Here is an 18,832-nt window from a genome sequence, read left to right as displayed (position 1 = left end):
TGTCTCTTATAATATAAATATAAAAATATATTATTGTCTCTGGATAAACCATCTGATGGGATGCATCCATCAGAAGTGAGGGAGCTTGCCAGTGTCATTGCAAGGTGATTCACAATCAGGAGTGTTTCTGGCAGGTTTGGAGAAGGTGATCCTTCCCCTCTACTCATCATTCAGACCACATCTGGAATATGGTGTGCAGTTTGGGGTTTCCTAGTATGAGACATGGATATAGTGGAGTGAATCCAGCAAACAGCCACTAAAATGATTAAGGGATTGAAACACCTGATGAGACTGAGGGAGTTGGGACTTTCTATTCTCAAGAAGGCTCAGGGATTAATTTTACCAATGTGTATAAATAACTTGCTCAGGGGGAATGAAGAAGACAAAGCCAGAGTCTCCTCACTACTGCAAAGTGAAAGGACAAGAGACAACGGGCACAAATTGAAATACATGAAATTCTACCTGAACATAAGAAAAAGATGTTTTTACTATGTGCATGGTCAAACACTAGAAAGAGGTTGCACGGAGAAGTTGTGGGGTCTCCATTTTTGGAGATTCTCAAAATCCAATCGGACAAAGCCTTGGGCTACCTGCTCCGGCTGACTCTGCTGTGAGCAAAGGGTTGAAATACATGGAAACCAGATTAATTCCATGGTATCCCCTTTACCTGGTTCAAACATACCTGATATACCAAACATACCTAGGGACGGTCCTTGTCTGCCCCTGCGGTGATCTGAGTCAGTGGGGGAGTCCTCCCGAGAAATCTCAGGGGCTCCCAGAGGAGTCTCCAAGCTAACTGATAATTAGAAGGATGGTCACTCATTCAAAGGATGGAAAGAAATAATTCACTCATGTTAGTAAGACCACTAAATTCTGTTATCACACCACAGACTTACAACACAAACATTGTTCTCTCTCTTAGACCTAGAGTTAAAAGTATCTTAACCCTATGTTTTCCAGGCACTTGCTTTCCTTATATCAATAGAAGGTTAGAAATGTTTGCAGCACAACTTTCACAGAGAAGCCAGATAATTCATTCTCAAGGTCCGAGAGTAGAGTTCAGCAGGCACTTGCTCCAGATTTCCAGGGCTTTCCACACACAGGAAGGCCTGCTCTGAGGGCAAGCTGCTTCCAGTCTCTAGAAGAAGGGAGACAAGGGCAGTTCCCAAATGATGGAGCCCACATTCCCTGCAGGGACGTTCCCCACAGCGTTGCTGGTCCCTGCCTCTTCTGCTTCTCTCCTGCTCCAGCACTCGAGAGGTTATGCTTCCAAACCCCAAAAGCAGTGGAAACCGAGGCTGGAATTAAAGACAAGCAAACAAGCAGGCAGCCAAATTGGAAATGCAGCTTCAACAGCAGAGACAGGATGACTCTGTGCAGATCCTATAGTTACTGATAGAGCACTCAGGAAATAAATCCTACCTGGGTGAAAGAGAACTGGACAAGGCTGGCAGAGTTCAAACTAAATGGGACCACGTGGGCTCTTAAAATTTTCCATGCTAAAAATAACCAGTAGCACATGCTCTGCCTTATAGGAGGCATAGGAACGGGAGTTGACAAAACCCTAAAGAACTGGAGGCCACACCTTTAAAAATCAGTTATTGCACAGAAACACTTATTCGACCTACCCTTGCCATCAGGTGTGTTTTCCCTGAAAGCTGAACCGGTGCCCGTGTCCCCAGGCTGCAGGCTCCGGCACGGCACACTTTGAGCACCAACCAGGCTGTATAGCCTTCCTATATACCTCTCTCTTTGGTGGGGCAAGCAACCATCACCCAGAGGTGGGGGCCACCAAACATGACTCAGTAGCTGCAAGCACACAAAGACAGGAGCCAGGCAAGCAAAGTCTCATCTGGACGGCACTTTTGAAAAGAACTGAACAGGTAAGTGTCCCTATACTTCAATAATTAAAGGTAAGGGTTGTGCATCAATTGCTGCTGCTTCAAACACCAGTACGGCGAGACAAGAACAGCAGGAGACTCCCCTTAAGCAATACCACCTTTTCACAGCCCAGTTAACACAGGCTCCTCTGTGAATGAAAGCTACCAGTGAAGCCACTCCACAACCTTGAACTATTTAAGAACTAAGTCCTACGTCCAGAGAGGTAAATTATGACATAGGTAAAAGGCTGAAAAAGCTGGTTGTTGGAGAGCTAAAAAGTAGGACTGTGGAACAACAAGTGCTACCACCCCCAGGCTCTCTTATCTCCAAGATAAAAACCTGCTCTTGATGTTCCTAAAAGAGCTCACCCCCCACCTCTGCAGCTGAGGCTGCTTTGCTGATGGCCCAGGCTTTATTGGTATTTCATCTTATAGTCACTTCTTCTGTATCCTTCTCACACCCCAAGCACCAAACATTGGCCCAGCACAGCTCCACACTCCAGCAGCACCACTTCTGGGCCAAAGCAGAACCCCAAAGAGTTTCTATGTTATATTCAGTTTACAATGCAAGTATCAGCCTAGTTAAACTGCAGCAGGCTTTTTCCTGATGTTTTGGAAATCACCAAGGAGCACCTGTATACACTAACACCGACCACCAGCAACCCTCCCAACAGGCACTGATCACCCCTGAGCTCATCACTCCTGCTACACAACTCATCACAGGCTATCCTCAGTAGTTAACATTAACCCTATCAAGTTCCTTAATGCATGTTCTACCCTATTACCTTCCTACTCCAATCATTTCATCATTTATGGTTTCCTCCCTGTGAATCCTCTATTACAGACACCACTTTGCCAGAAAGGTGTCTCAGATGCAGAAGCAGACTTCAGAAACTGCTTTTGCACCACTTCACCAATAGCACCTTTATCTTTCTTGGCTGTTCCTCAGAATTTGGTGGAAGCTTGTTGCTGGCTTTTTTTATTTTGCCAGCTTTGGTGTCCTCTCCAGAAACAGTCAGCTCAAATGTTCTGCCTCAAACCATCCAAAAGGGTTTAGCCCACAAGCCAGAGGCCACACGGCCTTTCTGTTCTCACCCAGCTTTAAACTGCAGTGAAAGTCCTCTGATTGAGGCTAAGGCACTCTGTGCACAGGTACCCCTGACTGGGGAATCAACACCACTTCTAAAGCCAAGGGGGGCTGGAACTGATGATCTTTCAGGTCACAAACAACCCACTTAATATCACTTGTTGGGGCTCTTTCCAAACAGCTACCTCCTCAACACACCTTCCAGTCCAGACTCAACTCTTTTAAAAGCATTTAGTCTTCTCATTACTTCTAAAAGCATCCTCTACGATACAGGCAAAGCAGAATTTCACAGAAACTACATCCAATGCTTAGCATTTTCCATTTGCTTCTCCACAGTGAAGCTCATGCAGCCCTTGCTATGGGCAGTAGTGGACTGTCCACTACAGGGCAGCTTGTAAATTGAAATTTCAAAGCAACCAGCTAAGTCAAGTGCCCAATATCCAGATCAGTTCCCACAAAACAGGCATGTACAACACTCTGGAGCAGAGACTAAAGAAAGCTAAGGCTTCCAATATTCTCTGCACGCAAGGCAAGAACCAGATTTGCATTTTCAAGGAGACAGATTGGTAAGGTTTAAATCACAACACGCTGATACCACTGTTAAGAACAGCGAGAAAAGAGGCAGCACCGACACCAAGCAGGTATCTGGAGAACAGCATCAAGACCTACTCACTAGATTTACTGTGCACAGCAATGAGAGCCTGATAAGCAGCTCCTCAAAACAAAAGCTGCACTAGACATAAACAGAAAGCAAGGAGTAGTGGTTTTCAGTTGGAAGTTTTGTGCCTGAGGCTTGGCTTGCTGAGAGCAAGTAGCAGAAGCACCCACAGAAGAAGAATAGCAAATATTAGTGGAAAAGGCACTTTATATTCCTCTGCACTAGGAAGGAATGGATTGAGTCCATTCCACGACACTGTCCTTTCCAAGCCTGCACTTGTTCTCCAGGGCTGACTCCCTGCTCCCCCTCCAGCCAGGCCCATCCTTGTTTTGAACTCCTGGTCTCACACAGTTCCTGAAAGAGAGAAAAATTACAGCTCAAATCCCCTGCAAAGCAACTGGGCAAGTACACCTCTGCTCGCCTCAGTCTGCCAGCTCTCTTTGAGATGTTAATCGCTACACCTCTAATTTACAACAACGAAGAATAAATTGGCCTCCAGGATGCTGACATACCTTACGTGTTCTTTTCTCAATTTTAGTCATCCTTTTCCTTTGTAGGCTGCCAATTTTCCTTGCTGGGAACATGTATTTGCTTTATAAATGACCACGAAATTTGAACTAGCAGGTTAGAAAGCTGTTCCTCACTCAGGAAAACTTCAGACCCATGAACTGTTTCGGTAAGAACATGACTTGTCAGACCTGGAAGCAGTCTTTGTTTTCTGATAGCAGTCTTTGTTTTATTTGACATCACTGTCATTTTATTAGTACTCAATAGAATGTGTTTTTCTTTCCACTGTAGTAAAGCTTATGGCCTTTGACTGCTCCAAGAGCTTGGCTGCGCACTGCACACGGAGCATGACACCAAGTTTGTCCCAAGAGCTTCAAATGTTGATGGTCACCCTGTGTCTGACACAGGCAACCCCTGTGACCTTGGCCAGATCTCCTAACAGCCTACAGTCAGGAGCCACCAACACCCCGACTGCCGATTGTAACAGTCAAGTAAGGCTGTCAGCAGAATTCCTAACAGAAACTTCTGAGCTCTTCCTTTTAAAGACATCAAATGGGCAAAGTCTGAGCATTGTTGCATTTTTTCTGCTTCATGTGTGGCACAATTTCTGGTCTTTAAGCAGAATTTGTTAGTAATTTCTGCCTGCTCCAAACAAAAATGTTAAGGCAAATCAGGAGCTTTTCATAGAAAAATACTTCCACAAATTACTAATTTTGGAAGGCCAATCCTGCTCAAACATGACTGTGGTTTTCCTAAATTACTCATTGACACTCTCTAACGTGATGCTTGCTGCATACATGTGTAAATAAACAACTGAGTGGGCTTAACTCCAGGCAGCCTGGTGTCCTGCTGTTAAGGTGTTTACAGCAGATTTGCTGCATCATTACATAGTGTAGAGCAAGCTGCTCACAGCCAGGCAAGCTCACAGGGCTCTGCAGAAGGAGGCGGTTACTGGAAAGAGCAAGGAAGTTTATGGTCTCACTTCTTGCTCTGCTCTTCCCTGCTACCTCTTCTTGCCCCAAAGCCCTTTTGCTGAGCCATCTCTCTCTGGCCCATTTTTTCCCTCTGACTTTCCCCTCTGACTTTCCAAAAGACACAAAAGCAGCCTAAGTTGTTCCATTTGTAAATTCAAAGCCATCTCTGTTACCACAAAGACAGGTCCAGTGACAAACTAAGTCTCCTCTCTGCTGCACACAAGGAGAAACCAGAGTGTGTGTGGCTAACATCACGAGTATTTAACAATAAAATGAACACAAAAGTCTCCATTAATTCCAACTTGGTGCTACTGCAGCTAAGCAGTAACCTTGCCCAAACACAGATTTTCATGTTGCACTCTGGCTCAGGCTTGGCAGCTCCAGTCCTCCACTGCTCTACCTGCTGCCAAATGCACTTGCTTACTAACGTGTTTCGTCACCAGCAAAGCATTCGTAGCATGACTAAAGCTTTGTATAACACAGGTTCACCTCTGTTTACTTCTTTGAACAGCAAGGTGGAGGCCAGCAGCGTTTGGCTGTGTAAAGAGACAATCAAGCGCTTTGGCTCTGGGGCACAGACGAGCCTTAGGATCCCAGCAGAGAACAGGGCTGAGCAGCTGGGAATGGATGAGGGTGCTCAGACGCAGCCTCTAAGAACTATGAAACAGCCGTTCCTAACCCTTTGAAGAGATGACTCAGGTGCCCAAGGCCTGGCCGATGCACAGGACACAGCAGGTCCTGCCAGTGAGAGGAGGCAGCTCCCTACAACGTAGGAACACCGGGGCAAAACGCCCCGACGGGAGGGCTAAAGGAAGGAAGCGCTCCCCACACCGCGGACCGGGCCGGGCCGGGCCGCGCCACGCCAGCAGCGGAGAACCCTCTATTACCGCTGCTCCTGGGCGGAAGACGAGGGACACCACAGGGGCGGCCGCTGCCACCAGGGCTGACTAGGCCTCAGCGGCTCCGCTCCGCTCGCCTCATGAGGAGCGGGCGTGCGTTCCCCACCAAATGCAGCGCGGAGCGAGCAAGGAATGGAGGCGGCCACAGCCCGCCCCAGGGCACGGAACAAGAAAGAACAGACGGGAACCAGAGCCACACCCGCACTGCTCACCTCAGGTACCACCCCCCGAGGCACCGGGCAGTGCAGAGGGCGCATGCACAGCGTCTGAAGAGACGGGATCTCGCGAGAGCTCCGTCTCCGCCTCTCGCGAGAGGGGCGTGCCGGGAGGGCGGGGCGGCGGGAGCCGCTGCCAGTCGCAGCCCGGAGGCCCGGCCGGGCTGCGCGTGGGCGGGGCGGTGGCAGCGGGGCCGGGGGATGCTGTGCCGCCGGGAGCTGCTCCGGGCCCCGGCGCGGGGAGCGTGGGGAGCGTGGGGTTGCGCTGGACAGGCCGCGAGTACCGCGGCGGGGCGCTGCCAGGCCCCGCAGACAGTGGCGGGAAGCGGGCCGCGAGCTGTCAGCGGCATCGCTCGGTGTGGGGCTGAGGGGACCGGGGTGCTGCTGCCGCGTTGTCAGCCCCGTGGGCAGCCGTTCCTCAGGCCCTCGCACGGCTCCGCCACGTCCAAGGTCAGCGCCGCCGCGGTCCAGCCCGTAGGTCACCCGTGGCGGGGGTGGGGCTCTTGGTTACCGGGGTCCTAGGGCTGAGGGGCGGGCTGCGGCGGGAAGCGGGCCTCAGAATCCCAGCAGCTGAGGGGTGCTGTGCGCCGGGCGGTGTAGCAGGCAGTGGGGTGCCAAGGCCTCCTCAGTGGCCTGTGGTAGTTTTGGGGTCTTACGTGTGGTAGGTTTGGTTTTAGGTGGTTTTTATTGCTTGTTTCCCACTTGCCAATAGCAAAGTCTGGGCATTGCTGAGGGAAGCGGCTGTGCAGGCCGGAGGAGTGTGTGAATTGGTGTTAAATGTGATTCGCTCTCGCTATGAACTCTCCTGTAGCTACTTAGAAGGGAAAGCGGGAGATGACGTAAGAGTGGCAGACGAGGTAGTAAAGATTAAGGGTGCCTTGTGTTGTCTCTTGTGTGTCTGGTAGGGCAAGGCTTGCTTATGTTATGGTAACGATTGAGAAAAACTGTTATTAGCAAGCTTTTCGTATAGTGCAGTAACTTCTGCTTGTTTGTAAGCCAGCATGGAACACATTCGAGAGCAAAGGAATTAACTTGTATTGCTGTTGAGGAAGGAATGTTTCAGTAGCCTTGCTCCCTGAAAGAGGCCTTGTTGTTTGACTTTTATCTTTTGTTTTTCATTCTTCTTCCCCCTTCTTGAAGCGAGTGAGATCCGAGTTACTCATGTTCCAGAATGGGGCTGCTTGGTCTATGCCTGGCTGAGCGCTTTATCACACACAGTCCGGTAAGTTGTATCATGAAGCAGGGAATGCAAAATGCATAGGCACCTTGGTGAGGGCACCCTTTACTGAGAGTTATCTGCAGTAGTAAGGATTAGCAGCAAAAGCTGTGGTTGACCACAGCCAGTCTGCTACAGGAAAGTAAGGGGCTGCAGAATGGAAGTAATTCTGGCTTTGCATGTTCACAAGGTCTTGTGCTGCCTCTGTGGGGTTGGTGGTTGTGCCTGCTGAGTGTTATCAGAGCCTCTGTGGACTTTGTCTCAGATGAAAGGAAATGGCTTATTGCTGGGGAAGGCAGTAGTGGTAGATGGTAACTTTCCTTTTCTCCTGTCCTGTGAATGATCTACTGAGCTGCAGCCCAGCGTGTGTGTGCGGTGTAGCCAAGGAGGAGCATGTGGCGTGCTGGAGTGTGGTACAACTCGTGAGGGAGGGATGGCTTTCTCTTGGAAGCACATGGACCGGAGCTGTTGGAGCAATGTAGCTGAGTTTGCTCTTCCTCCAGGGCTTGCCGTGTGACCTGGTTCAAGTCACTTCAACTCTTCATTCTTTAAAGAGCTAACTGAGCAAAGGGTGGAGATACTGTGCACTGTATGGTACCTGTCATCTATTAATGTTGTGTACCTGTGCTCCTGATACAGGATAGTACAGCTTCTCTGCATGTATCTTGATGGCACAGTTTAGTTCTTGATTAATTGGTTTGCTTGCATGTGCTGCTAGTGCACTAAATCATAGAATTCCAGCCTGGTTTGGGTTGGCAGGGACCTTAAAGCTCATCCAGTTCTAACCCCTCTCCAGATTCCTTGTCGGCAAGGTACTTAAAGGCTGCAGTAACGTGTCCCAGGAGCCTTCTCCAGGCCAAAGAAGCCTGACTCTCAGTCCATGCGTATGTCCATGCATACTTGTGCAGCAGTGGAGTGTGCTGGTTTAGCTGAAGAGCATAATGCTTTCAAAGCAACAAACTGCACTTATCCGTGGCTCTCATCTTTCATGTGCACTTACCTGATGTCAGTTATTTAACATATTTCTAGTGTCCAGGGAGACTGTAATAAGATGAGCTGTCCGAGGCAACCTTTAGAAGCAGTAGGAAAAGTTAAAACAACTGATTACTTTTGATTGTGTAAGCTTTCAGTTCTAATGACAGGCTTTTTTAAATCCTGTTTTCTAACTACAGTGCTGTGAATGCAGATGGCTGGTTAAACTTCATGAAGTGATGATTAACTTCAGGCAGCTTCTTTCAGATACTTGGAAGAAGCTGTTTTATCCAGCAGGTGCTTAATATTTCCTGAAATGAAGGCTGTTGAGTTTGCTTCTCGTAGGGCTTGCTGAAGGTGATGACAAGTTTGAGTGTCACTGGCTGCTTCTGTAGATGATTGTCTTAAGCTGTGTTACTGTGGGGTTTTATTGTCCGCTACATGGATTCTGTTTCACTTTGCTGCTCCTGGCTGGAAGCTGGCCCTGAATTTATGGGTCGTGTACCTTACTGCAGGCAGAGCTGAGTATTTCATGGAAGATCATTGAAAATCCTTCCCTCAGCAGACAAATCACTGCTGGTAGACCTGAAGAGCTGCCGGTTGCCTTTGACCTCTGCTGCCACCTGGCAATGAGGATGAGAAACTTTTAGCATGTGCTGTGGCTGATTTTTGACTCCTATGTATAAACAGCAGCAGTTCTTGGCAAAAGCTCATGATCTGCATGTGCCTCTTGTGTTGGGGACATTAGCTTTGCACAGGGATGAATCTGGGAATTGGGAATATGGAATGAGGATTGGAGTGTGTGTCTCCATAAACCTTAGGGCCTTGTTTGTTATTAGCTGGGACTTGTATTCCGTTTCTTGTTGAAATGCAGGGTTAAGGAAAATATTTGGGTGTTCAGGGGTGCAGGAAAGAAATCTGCACGTCACTTCCCTAAAGTATTCCAAGTTGGAGTATAGTGTTCTGTTTGCCTGGTGAGAGAATGGGCTCCTGTCTCTCGAGTTGGAGGACCTCTTTGCCATTCATGTCTTTCCTTCATCTTGATGTGACCATAGGAAGGTGACTTAATCTGCCTTGGCTTTGCTTTTTAAAGGAAGGGCTGCCAAAGCCGAGGCAGGGAGGCAGCCTGCAGTCTTGAGGGGAAGCCTTTCTGTCTCTGAGAACAGCCCCTGGTGTAATTTGGGCAAGGGCTCGTCGGTGCTACTGTAATACAGATCAAAGTGAAACAGGCCTCTCATCAGTCTCAAGTATGTTGTGTAACTTCTGTTAGCAAGCTGGTTCAGTGCATACCAGTTATGTCCCTGCTCATTCAGTCCAGATGACTCTCTGGAGCCTCTGCAGTTCCTTCCTAGTGCAGAGGAATATAAAGTGCCTCTTCCACTAATATTTGCTATTCTTCTTCTGTGGGTGCTTCTGCTACTTGCTCTCAGCAAGCCAAGCCTCAGGCACAAGACTTCCAACTGAAAACCACTACTCCTTGCTTTCTGTTTATGTCTAGTGCAGCTTTTGTTTTGAGGAGCTGCTTATCAGGCTCTCATTGCTGTGCACAGTAAATCTAGTGAGTAGGTCTTGATGCTGTTCTCCAGATACCTGCTTGGTGTCGGTGCTGCCTCTTTTCTCGCTGTTCTTAACAGTGGTATCAGCGTGTTGTGATTTAAACCTTGCCAATCTGTCTCCTTGAAAATGCAAGTCTGGTTCTTGCCTTGCGTGCAGAGAATATTGGAAGCCTTAGCTTTCTTTAGTCTCTGCTCCAGAGTGTTGTACATGCCTGTTTTGTGGGAATTGATCTGGATATTGGGCACTTGACGTAGCTGGTTGCTTTGAAATTTCAATTTACAAGCTGCCCTGTAGTGGACAGTCCACTACTGCCCATAGCAAGGGCTGCATGAGCTTCACTGTGGAGAAGCAAATGGAAAATGCTAAGCATTGGATGTAGTTTCTGTGAAATTCTGCTTTGCCTGTATCGTAGAGGATGCTTTTAAAAGAGTTGAGTCTGGACTGGAAGGTGTGTTGAGGAGGTAGCTGTTTGGAAAGAGCCCCAACAAGTGATATTAAGTGGGTTGTTTGTGACCTGAAAGATCATCAGTTCCAGCCCCCCTTGGCTTTAGAAGTGGTGTTGATTCCCCAGTCAGGGGTACCTGTGCACAGAGTGCCTTAGCCTCAATCAGAGGACTTTCACTGCAGTTTAAAGCTGGGTGAGAACAGAAAGGCCGTGTGGCCTCTGGCTTGTGGGCTAAACCCTTTTGGATGGTTTGAGGCAGAACATTTGAGCTGACTGTTTCTGGAGAGGACACCAAAGCTGGCAAAATAAAAAAAGCCAGCAACAAGCTTCCACCAAATTCTGAGGAACAGCCAAGAAAGATAAAGGTGCTATTGGTGAAGTGGTGCAAAAGCAGTTTCTGAAGTCTGCTTCTGCATCTGAGACACCTTTCTGGCAAAGTGGTGTCTGTAATAGAGGATTCACAGGGAGGAAACCATAAATGATGAAATGATTGGAGTAGGAAGGTAATAGGGTAGAACATGCATTAAGGAACTTGATAGGGTTAATGTTAACTACTGAGGATAGCCTGTGATGAGTTGTGTAGCAGGAGTGATGAGCTCAGGGGTGATCAGTGCCTGTTGGGAGGGTTGCTGGTGGTCGGTGTTAGTGTATACAGGTGCTCCTTGGTGATTTCCAAAACATCAGGAAAAAGCCTGCTGCAGTTTAACTAGGCTGATACTTGCATTGTAAACTGAATATAACATAGAAACTCTTTGGGGTTCTGCTTTGGCCCAGAAGTGGTGCTGCTGGAGTGTGGAGCTGTGCTGGGCCAATGTTTGGTGCTTGGGGTGTGAGAAGGATACAGAAGAAGTGACTATAAGATGAAATACCAATAAAGCCTGGGCCATCAGCAAAGCAGCCTCAGCTGCAGAGGTGGGGGGTGAGCTCTTTTAGGAACATCAAGAGCAGGTTTTTATCTTGGAGATAAGAGAGCCTGGGGGTGGTAGCACTTGTTGTTCCACAGTCCTACTTTTTAGCTCTCCAACAACCAGCTTTTTCAGCCTTTTACCTATGTCATAATTTACCCCTCTGGACGTAAGACTGAGTTCTTAAATAGTTCAAGGTTGTGGAGTGGCTTCACTGGTAGCTTTCATTCACAGAGGAGCCTGTGTTAACTGGGCTGTGAAAAGGTGGTATTGCTTAAGGGGAGTCTCCTGCTGTTCTTGTCTCGCAGTACTGGTGTTTGAAGCAGCAGCAATTGATGCACAACCCTTACCTTTAATTATTGAAGTATAGGGACACTTACCTGTTCAGTTCTTTTCAAAAGTGCCATCCAGATGAGACTTTGCTTGCCTGGCTCCTGTCTTTGTGTGCTTGCAGCTACTGAGTCATGTTTGGTGGCCCCCACCTCTGGGTGATGGTTGCTTGCCCCACCAAAGAGAGAGGTATATAGGAAGGCTATACAGCCTGGTTGGTGCTCAAAGTGTGCCGTGCCGGGGCCTGCAGCCTGGGGACACGGGCACCGGTTCAGCTTTCAGGGAAAACACACCTGATGGCAAGGGTAGGTCGAATAAGTGTTTCTGTGCAATAACTGATTTTTAAAGGTGTGGCCTCCAGTTCTTTAGGGTTTTGTCAACTCCCGTTCCTATGCCTCCTATAAGGCAGAGCATGTGCTACTGGTTATTTTTAGCATGGAAAATTTTAAGAGCCCACGTGGTCCCATTTAGTTTGAACTCTGCCAGCCTTGTCCAGTTCTCTTTCACCCAGGTAGGATTTATTTCCTGAGTGCTCTATCAGTAACTATAGGATCTGCACAGAGTCATCCTGTCTCTGCTGTTGAAGCTGCATTTCCAATTTGGCTGCCTGCTTGTTTGCTTGTCTTTAATTCCAGCCTCGGTTTCCACTGCTTTTGGGGTTTGGAAGCATAACCTCTCGAGTGCTGGAGCAGGAGAGAAGCAGAAGAGGCAGGGACCAGCAACGCTGTGGGGAACGTCCCTGCAGGGAATGTGGGCTCCATCATTTGGGAACTGCCCTTGTCTCCCTTCTTCTAGAGACTGGAAGCAGCTTGCCCTCAGAGCAGGCCTTCCTGTGTGTGGAAAGCCCTGGAAATCTGGAGCAAGTGCCTGCTGAACTCTACTCTCGGACCTTGAGAATGAATTATCTGGCTTCTCTGTGAAAGTTGTGCTGCAAACATTTCTAACCTTCTATTGATATAAGGAAAGCAAGTGCCTGGAAAACATAGGGTTAAGATACTTTTAACTCTAGGTCTAAGAGAGAGAACAATGTTTGTGTTGTAAGTCTGTGGTGTGATAACAGAATTTAGTGGTCTTACTAACATGAGTGAATTATTTCTTTCCATCCTTTGAATGAGTGACCATCCTTCTAATTATCAGTTAGCTTGGAGACTCCTCTGGGAGCCCCTGAGGTTTCTCGGGAGGACTCCCCCACTGACTCAGATCACCGCAGGGGCAGACAAGGACCGTCCCTAGTGAATCATCAGGTATGTTTGAACCAGGTAAAGGGGATACCTATCAGTCGTAAGGAGATGTCCTATGCGAGGTAAAGAGCACGGATGGTAGGTAAAGGTGTATATCTGGCTGCTGGTGGACACCCACAAGAAGCAGGGGGCATCTTGTGGTTTGGGTCCTACAAGACACAAGGGGTGAGAAGCAACATTTAAAGAAGGCAAAATGGAATTAAGAATTAAAACCGATCAATTAATTACAGTTTTGAGTTTATCTTTAATTCAACAGAAAAGTGAACAGAAAGACCTCCCTGAAATAGAAGAAATCCTTAATCGGGTATATCTGTGGGAGTCTGGGCATCTGAAGGTCCAGGTGAGGCGAAAAATGCTTTGCCTGTTATAGTGGAAATAAAAAGAGGGGGGCCTGCCCAACTAGAATAAACCAATATCCCTTAAAAGTAGAAGATCAAAGGGAATCAAAGAAATCATTGTTAAATTTTAAAATATAGATTATTAATTGAATGTGAATTGGAATATGATACTCCTATCTGGACAGTAAAGAAATATGATGGGAAGAGTTGCGGATTGGTTCAAGATCTCAGAGCAATCAACAAAATTGTAGAGGATATTCATCCAGTAGTAACTAATCTGTATACCTTATTGACTAAATTGAATAGTTGCTCAGAAACTAGGACCCTATAAAAGGCCAGTGGCATACTTTTCGAAACAGCTGGATGAAGCGAGCAAAGGATGTCCCGGATGCCTAAGGGCTGTGGCAGCGGTTGTCATGAATACTGAAGAGGCTTGCAAATTCACCTTGGGACAAAAGATTACTGTGCTAGTGTCCCGTGTTGTATCAGCAGTCCTGGAACAGAAAGGAGCCCACTGGTTGTCTCGTTCATGGTTTGTGATACAGCTGTGGAACTTGACGGGCAATGAGGTGCGTGTGTTGACGTACCTATTTTGTTGGAATCGATGCTGATGCAGGCTTCCTGTTGTTGATTAGGAACTTGCTGATTGTTTTTTCTCTAGTGGTTTGTTCACCTTTCTACATTTTGTTTTCTTTCTTTTCACCTCCCTTTAGGTGGTGTCCATAAACAGAACTCTGGTGGAAAGAGGCCTTGCTCGGTGGATTGACTACTAGCAATGTCCTACCATTTCCCTAGGAACACATACCTCATCTCGGTGAAAGGCAGGGTTATTAAAAGCCATAATGACAAATACTGTAGCTTTAAAGCAAAAAATCGTCTCTGGCCTCTCTTCAAAAGCTGAATGGGAAAAACCTTAAAACCTTACAGCTCGTTCGAAGGTAGCAGATGCTCCTTAAGCTGTGATTGTTCCACATGTATAATACCCGTGAACTTAGTGTCTGCTTTCCCTTCAAAGTTAGAATTATAGAATCGTAGAATAGTTAGGGTTGGAAAGGACCTTAAGATTCATAGAATCATAGAATAGTTAGGGTTGGAAAGGACCTTAAGATCATCTAGTTCTAACCCCCCTGCCATGGGCAGGAACACCTCCCACTAAAGCATGCCGCCCAAGGCCTCATCCAGCCTGTCCTTGAACACTGCCAAGGATGGAGCATTCACAACCTCCCTGTGCAACCCATTCCAGTGCCTCACCACCCTCACAGTAAAGAACTTCTTCCTTATATCCAGTCTAAACTTCCCCTGTTTAAGTTTGAACCCGTTACCCCTTGTCCTGTCACTACAGTCCCTGATGAATAGTCCATCCCCAGTATCCTTGTAGGCCCCCTTCAGATACTGAAAGGCTGCTAAGAGGTCTCCACGCAGCCTTCTCTTCTCCAGGCTGAACAGCCCCAACTTTCTCAGCCTATCTTCATACGGGAGGTGCTCCAGTCCCCTGATCATCCTCGTGGCCCTCCTCTGGACTTGTTCCAAGAGTTCCATGTCCTTTTTATGTTGAGGACACCAGAACTGCACACAATACTCCAAGTGAGGTCTCAGGAGAGCAGAGTAGAGGGGCAGGATCACCTCCTTGGACCTGCTGGTCACGCAACTTTTGATGCAGCCCAGGATGCGGTTGGCTTTCTGGGCTGCGAGCGCACACTGAAGCTGGCTCATGTTCGTTTTCTCATCGACCGACACCCCCAAGTCCTTCTCTGCAGGGCTGCTCTGAATCTCTTTTCTGCCCAACCTGTAGCTGTGCCTGGGATTGCTCCGACCCAGGTGTAGGACCCCTTGCACTTGGCATGGTTAAACTTCATGAGGTTGGCATCGGCCCACCTCACAAGCATTACATTGGTTGTCCTTTTTTAACAGGCTCTGCCTATGAAATTAATGAATGTGATTAAGGAATTTAATGTTCAGTGATGGATTTCTTGACTTGAAAATCGTGGCTTTCTCTCTTTCCCTTCAGGACTTGCCGATGCACAAGGCCCTCTTCTGGGTAGCCATGGCAGTGCTGCAGCTGGATGAAGTAAACCTGTACTCAGCAGGTACAGACCTGCTTGAGCAGAATCTGCACACCCTGGACAGCCTTCGAATATTCAACGGCAAGGTGAGCTGTTAGCGACCAGCTCTGACTGACACTGGGTTTGTGTGAGCACTTCCATCTGTTGATACAGGAAAAAACCACAACTCTCGTCCTGCTGGACACTGGGGAAGCAATTTGCATTAGGAATTGTTCCACTTGGGTACTACCAAGAGTAAAACTGCGATGTACGTAACTGCGTTCTGAACTGGAACAGAAATGTACAGGTGTGTTGTGTTCAAAGGTGTGCTTGGTATTTCAGTGTAAGCTCTTAAAATTACTCTGTCACTTGTCAAAAGAACACCTTGAGCTATCATGAGCAGCTCTTGGGTTTTCTTTTTCCTGGTCAGAGCCCGGAAGAGGTGTTCATGGAGATCAGGAGACCCCTCGAGTGGCACTGCAAGCAGATGGACCATTTTGTTGGGTTGAATTTCAACTCCAACTTCAACTTTGCAGTAGTGGGACACCTCCTGAAGGGTAAGAACACATCTTGCATCTCCTGTTAGAGTTGTGCTTCCTTACCCTTCGTGTGAAGTGTCCTGAGAACTTGCTAATGAACATACTAATGCTTCGTAAATATGCCTTGACCATTAAATACAGTATTCGGTTTTTAACCCCACTTGTTAGGGTACAGGCACCCTTCTCCTACCACTGTAGCAAGAACTGTGAGGGTTTTACACACACTACTAGCTCTGGTTAACAAGCACAGGAACTGTGACAAGTTTGAGGTGAACACCCAGTGCGTGACTTACCTGGCAGGTAAAAGCAGACAAACCAGCGTTGTTCTCAGTTTGTGCTGACTGAAAACGAATGGATTCTTGTGGGAATTCTTATGGGTTTAGGTTGATAAAATTGTACCAGCGTGAAGGACACTTGTAACTGGGGGTGGACGAGGGGCTGGGCCAGGCTGGGGTGCATCAGAGACAGCGTTTGGGGGGCTGAAGGCTTTGCCCACAGGGGAGCTGCTGTGCAGCAATGGAAACGCTTCAGGGAGGCTGAAGGTTTCTTGATTTAAGCCTTGCAGTGTGTGCCTTACAGTGTGCCAGTTCCTAGTGATCTGCAAACAGAAACTGTGACCATGTGAGGGCAAGTGTTTAAGTCATGTAATTGTGACTGGATGGGGATTAGCATTCTTTTTAAATGGCCTGCTTTGAATCAGAACAAAGACGACCACTGGGACATAACCACTCCGCACTGCAATGCACACAGGAGGAGTTGGAAGTGGGTGGAATGTTGCTTACCTTCAGCGTTGCCTCTCTGCAAAACTTACATTGACTCTCTTTGGCTTTTTAGCTTTGCTGCCAGTGTCTGAGGAAGTTTGAAGTCGCTGCAGCCTAAAGCACAGGAAGTCTCTCTTGTTGACAGACGTTTCAATGGAGAATGTTCCCATGGATACCTACCCCATCCATCCCAGTGACACTAGCTATAGGTTGGTTGTCTAACTTTTAGATATTTCACATGCATTTCAATGTCTGTTTCCTTTAATAAATTATCTGAAGGTAATCTGTGTTCTATTAAAAAGTCAGTCACAGAAATCTGGGTATCAAAATTCATAGAGATTTAATTCTGAGGTCTGCAAAGCTATTGCAGAGCTGAACTGCTTTGGAGGTTGTTCAACTCTTTGCTAACATCTTTCCACAAGACCTAATTTCATCTCGTTTATATTTTAGAGGGAAGTTTTACTTGTCCTTTTATAAGTAGTCACTTTATCCTTGTCATGAAAATCTCAACACCTGAGAGCCTGTCTATATGCAGCACAGATACAAGCTGACAATCCCACCTCAAAGTGATGGGGAGAGCCAGTTTCTCTCAATGGGGAGCCCTTTACTCAGTGTCTGTCTTCTCAGCATCCAGTTTTGTCTTGCCTTGTAGGCTGATCCGCTTGTGTTCTTTTCACTGCTTTATTGTTTATCTTTTCAGCATTACATCCATATCAGATTGTTAGCCTTCACCAGTCAGTTTCACAAGCAAAGTAATTACTATCTCTTTCTATGTGTTTTGGGGAGATTGACCTGTTAGGAGAGATGGGTTTAATACAGGATAGTTGTTTGGCTATTTGAACAATTTATGCCTCAATATGCATAGTTCTAAAGATCTTCTGAATTGAATTTCTCTGCACTTTCAGGACACTAAAAGGAAACCAGCCCTGGTCATCACCAAAGGAAAGGTGCCTCCATCACTCGCTGCCCCAGTCCCCAGCCCTGGGGGGTGGAGGGGAATCTGAGATGCCGTTCCTTGCCCCCTCTGGATGCACTGGATGCATTGGCTCCTGCGAATGAAAAAGGACCACGATGCTGTCTGTCTTCTTCCTCTTCCTTCCAGTGGGAAGGTTGGTTTTCTTGCTAATAATTGACCTGCCTTTTGGAATTCCGTCTGACCACACCAGGCATTCGATATGCCCTGAGCCTTGATCAGATCTATTTTGATGTATGTCTGGATTGGCTCTTGCAAAAGCATTTGTCCCTTGCTTAGCATGTTGAAATAGGGCTGGTTAGGCTTATGTCTGTAGTTACCTTGAAGAAAAATCAGCTTTTTTTTCCCCTCAGCATTTGTTAGAGAGAATCTGAACTCCGAAAACCTTTGGGCTTGGAATAAACGATTGAATCAACTCCAAAAGAAATATGTGCCTGGGGGTAGGTAATTTATTTCTGGCTTTTGGAAGGCAAAAGCTTTTGGATATTTGCTTACTTGACAAATTTGTCAAGAACCCCCCATTAAATCGTCCCAAGGAAGAACTGGCCCTTCCCTCTCCTCTTTCAGTCAAATTGACAGTGTCTGATGAAGAGGAGAAGGGTTTTTCTGTGCCTTGGACACATACTCTTTATTAAAGCAGGCAGCCAAGTCTGAGCCCAGAAGGCAGATTAAAGCTAAAGGAATTCCTGCAGGGTTTTATTCATGTGGCTAGGACAGAAAAGAGCCAATAATAAATTGCTTTATGGGTTGTCTGGTCTGGGTTCTCTCTGCTCTCCTTAGCTGGCAAGATGTCATTTTGGGCAGCAAGAATTCCTTGGTGCCTACTGATTATTCCTTTTTGTTGCTTACGGTGGTCTTGGCTATGTCCTGGCAGCTGGCATGGCAGGTCTGTCGTGACTGGCAGTGGGCCTTCAGGGTGAGTTCCTCACTGTCACTCGAGTGGCTGAGCCATTCACTGTAAAATCAGACCCATCCCTGGGCTTGGGATTACTTATGTTCGTCATGCCAAAGGTGAACAGTGGAAGGACCTTCTACTGCCTGACTGGTCATGAACTTGGTGTTTTAGAGGACTTGATCATGAGTTTGGTGTTTTCCCTTGTTCCTGCAGGACAAGGGAAAGATTTTAGCCTAGTTCTTGCAGAATGGAAGAGGCACAGGTTAAACTGTAGAGCAGCCAGGGCAGGCGCTGATGTGCTTCTTACCTGAGGAGACACTTGGATGCATCAAGACCTCCTGAAATAGAGGAATGTGAAGGTATCTTCTGTTCTTGTCACGTCATCATGATGTTTCTCC

The 18,832-nt window shown here is 47.2% G+C and overlaps 1 protein-coding gene across 11 annotated transcripts; it reads left to right on the top strand.

The window, feature by feature from the left end:
• The first annotated feature begins 6,438 nt into the window (after nucleotides 1-6,438).
• On the top strand, nucleotides 6,439-17,610 carry LOC308220277 (neurofibromin-like). 11 transcript variants are annotated; one of them, XM_080616105.1, is made up of 7 exons: nucleotides 6,439-6,670; nucleotides 7,361-7,442; nucleotides 12,787-12,889; nucleotides 13,938-15,373; nucleotides 15,697-15,823; nucleotides 15,974-16,775; nucleotides 17,472-17,610. In XM_080616105.1, exons 4-6 carry the CDS (start codon nucleotides 15,176-15,178, stop codon nucleotides 16,144-16,146), a joined length of 498 nt encoding a protein of 165 aa, XP_080472231.1. In that variant the 5' UTR covers nucleotides 6,439-6,670; nucleotides 7,361-7,442; nucleotides 12,787-12,889; nucleotides 13,938-15,175; the 3' UTR covers nucleotides 16,147-16,775; nucleotides 17,472-17,610. The 11 variants fall into 11 exon arrangements, with proteins under 11 accessions (XP_080472231.1, XP_080472229.1, XP_080472230.1 ...); XM_080616103.1 differs by having other exon boundaries at nucleotides 13,584-15,373; XM_080616104.1 differs by having other exon boundaries at nucleotides 6,439-6,694; nucleotides 12,783-12,889.
• Nucleotides 17,611-18,832: the final 1,222 nt, after the last annotated feature.

Source organism: Psittacula echo (assembly GCF_963264785.1).
Source record: "Psittacula echo genome assembly, chromosome: 1".
Taxonomy (NCBI): domain Eukaryota; kingdom Metazoa; phylum Chordata; class Aves; order Psittaciformes; family Psittacidae; genus Psittacula; species Psittacula echo.
The sequence above is the reverse complement of the archived record's forward strand: the minus strand, read 5'-3'. Positions and strand labels throughout refer to the sequence as shown.